The 3,611-nt window shown below is 37.2% G+C and overlaps 1 gene segment (V, D, J or C); it reads right to left on the bottom strand.

The window, feature by feature from the left end:
• Positions 1-464: 464 nt before the first annotated feature.
• On the bottom strand, positions 465-1,121 carry LOC140525474 (immunoglobulin heavy variable 3-23-like). The segment is given in 2 exon segments: positions 465-898; positions 991-1,121. Coding segments are annotated over 2 exon segments (465 nt in total).
• Positions 1,122-3,611: the final 2,490 nt, after the last annotated feature.

Below are 3,611 nucleotides of genomic sequence, written 5' to 3'. Positions count from 1 at the left end.
TATATATATATATATATATATATATATACTTAATGTACCCGTAGGTAGAAAGGTTTTCCACTTGCACAGTGTATACAGAAATGCTATGGGATGAACATAGTGAATGTTCAATAATTCCTGATTGCCTCATGTTTGAAAACTACAAAGACATTATTCATGATGGACAAAACATGCAAGCTATCCAAAGAATATATCTTCTCTCTACACCTGCAGGCATCAGGACAGGAAAGAGTCTCAGGGACACAAAGGAGATTAGAAGATAGATAGATAGATAGATAGATAGATAGATAGATAGATAGATAGATAGATAGATAGATGATAGCTACATAGATAGACAGGTAAATAGGCAGATAGATTGATAGATGACAGATACATAAATGGGTGGAAGGACAGAAGGATGGGTGGGATAGATTTCATTGTGAATTGGGAAGAAATCATAAACCTTGAATATTTTTCAGCCTCACACTTCACCTGTTATTCTAAGTGGTCTCTTTCTGCTCAGTATTCTTAACTTCCCTCTCCAAGTCATTCTGCACATGGCCGATCTGATCCAGTAGTTTTATGTCTAGTCTCATATGTTTTTTTCTCACTGTGTCTCTTGCACAGTAATAGCTGCCTGAGTCCTCAGCTTTTAGGGAATTCATTTGCAGGTACACCATGTTGTTGCTGCTGTCCACCGAGATGGTGAATCGGCCTTTCACAGAGTCTGCATAGCTTGTGCTTCCACTATTAGTACTAATCCCTGCGATCCACTCCAGCCCCTTCCCTGGAGCCTGGCGGATCCAACTCATGTAATAGTAGCTTATGGTAAATGAAGCTTTGCAGGAAAGGCGAAGAGATCCTCCAGGCTGTCTCACATCACCCCCAGACTCTACCAGTTGATCATCACAATGGACACCTGCAAATAGTCATAAAAGACAAAAGTCACACAAATATATCACTTCAAAGAGTATTTCCTTGGTCTGGAAGCAAAAAAAAAAAATAAACTACCTTGTAAAATAGCCAGAATGAAAATTCCATTCAGTCCAAAACCCATTGTGCAGGCTGTACAATGTCAGTCCTTAGGAGAGAAAGCCACACAAAGGAAAAGTTCCTCTCCCAGGACTGCAGACACAGAATTTTGATGGTTTTCATCCCTTCAGGGAGGAGCACAATTTGCATTTCTTTTTCTCTTCAGTATTAGTAAGAGCAACTGCCTCCCACTGGGATGAGTCCCAGCACACAGGTGTTTCCCCTAAACCAGGGAAGGTTAGTGACACAGAGAATCTAAATATCATTTGTGAGGACTCAGTGTCTATCCTTTTCTATCAATCCATTCTTCTCTCAAAATTAAGAGTATGCTCCTTGGGCTTTTATAACATTGTCCTTTCTAATTAGGAAGGAACCCCAAAATTTTGTCATTTTTTTTATCTTCAGTAGTTATTGGATCTATCGGCGGGGAGGGCCACCACTTCTGAGCTTACTCCTGACAACTCTGCTGGCTTGTAGAGCTTTTTTTCTTCATCTTGTTTAGATCTGAAATTCATGTGAATTATGTATCCCCAGTCCCTTCAAGGTCCCTTATATCCAGAGTATGCTGTATTGGCATGAGAGAGGTCATTATCAAGTTTTCAAATGAGTAGTATACTTAGGAAATTAGCAGACACTAAAAATCCGAGTTTGATTTTGTTTTATTTTTTGTTTAGACTTTACAAAGGGCAAGAAAAAATAATGTAGATTAAACTTAAAAGTGTGTTGTGCATTCCTTTTCCTTCCCTGGAGAACTGGTGTTAAAAAGAAAAAAAGAAAAATCTTTCCAGCATACTCAATCTCATATACCTCTGAGTTGGAGGATTAGAGACACAAAATTGATACAGCAAAATAAAGTCTGCTGATTCCCCTGCATTCTCCAGAAAGTTCCATGTTTTGTTTCTCAGAAGGACTCATTGTGTGTGGTAAGACAATGACACCATATCCTCTGGAGTATCTGGGCAAAGGTATAGGCTGAGCCTCAGATTGCTCCTTCCCAGAGCAAGGAAGTCTGCTGCCATCTACTGTGCACAGTGGCATCAGAACTGACTGCATTTTTCTCTCATGTCCATTTAACATTAATTCTTTACTTATGGGTAAAAAGTATTCTCATCAGGGATCATTAGGATGCTGGCAAAAACACAAGTTATCCTCCAAACAGCCTTTGTGATTGTGAAATTTTGTAGATTGTAAAGCTTTAACCGGCTTTTTTTTTTCAGTGTTTCTCTGATTTTTCTTCCCCTGGTCCAAGTCTTATATTCACATTATCTTTGTCCTTGCTACATAATCTATAGCAAAAGGACCAATTCAAGGCATCTTATAAAATACAATTAAATTTCTTTTCCTACAAAATATATCTTTGCCTGTCAAGCCTGAACAGGTTCTCTCATCCCATTGTCATCTTCAAGCTGTCTTTACAAATCTTTTCTCTTTCACTGATTCCTAGGAAAATTACATACTTGTTGCCTTCCTTTAAGGAACTTTTCAGCCTATTGCAATCAGTTTTCTGGCCTTTTTACTCAGGTCATCTAAAATTTTGTCCTCAAGGCTGTGTGTCTTTTTGAGTTTTCTTTCCTTATTAAGTTCACATAAAAATGAAGTAGTTTTGTTTACATATTTACTTGTCCTCCCTAATTATATGATGTAATTTTCTCTAATAATTCTTTACCTTTCCCCTTTGTGTTAATATTATTCTTCCCCCCTCCACTCTTCTCTTAGCATGATTAAGACGTAGAAAAACCACTCTCACCCTCTGTGTACTAAGATTTCCTCCATAGGGACACAATCTCCCCATATTTGAATGTATGGACTTTACTCTTGCTTAGTTGTTATGTTCATGATAAAAGGAGAACGGAACTATAGGTAGTATGCATTCATACAATGTCTACTATATCCCAAGAATTGTGCTAACTACTTTTTGCAAATATCTCATCTTATCCTTACAAAAATCCCAGGATAAGGGTACCATTCTTATCCCATGTTTATAGTTAAGAAAGCCAAGGCCAACTAAGATTAAAAAATTCGCTCCACAGTTACAAGCTGGTGTCTGAGGCCAATTTTAACTCAAGTTTTCCTTATTCCAGGCTGAATGTTTTATCCACTGTGCCACTGGTTGTGTCTAGGAGATGGTTTCAGACAAACAGGATTTTTGGATCATACTTGCATCATTGTTTCTCTTAACCACGGCTTTTGAACTTCAGTATTTCTACATGGCTCTAGTCTTTTAATTAGGCATTCTTTAAAGTCCTCTCTTTATTTAAAAATCCGTACTTTATTTCCATTTAGATTTTTATTCAGTTTTGCTGATAAATGTCCTTGGTTATAAACTTTTAGCAATATTTTATTCCAATCTTTCAACTTCTTCGTGGTGGTGGCTGTTAAATCATGTGTGATCATTCCTTTCACTCCTCAGTACTTGAGTCCTTTCTGGTTACTTGTAAGATTTTTTAAAGTTCATCTGGAAACTCTGAATTCTAACTATAATATTCCTGGAAGTTTTAATTTGGGGTTTCCTTTCAAGAGATGACCAATGTATTTGTCCCAATTCACTATTTGCCTTCTGAATAATTTTTGTTAGGTAAATTTCCTTATTTTCAAAATTT

This window comes from Notamacropus eugenii, chromosome 1, assembly GCF_028372415.1.
Source record: "Notamacropus eugenii isolate mMacEug1 chromosome 1, mMacEug1.pri_v2, whole genome shotgun sequence".
NCBI lineage: Eukaryota > Metazoa > Chordata > Mammalia > Diprotodontia > Macropodidae > Notamacropus > Notamacropus eugenii.
The sequence above is the reverse complement of the archived record's forward strand: the minus strand, read 5'-3'. Positions and strand labels throughout refer to the sequence as shown.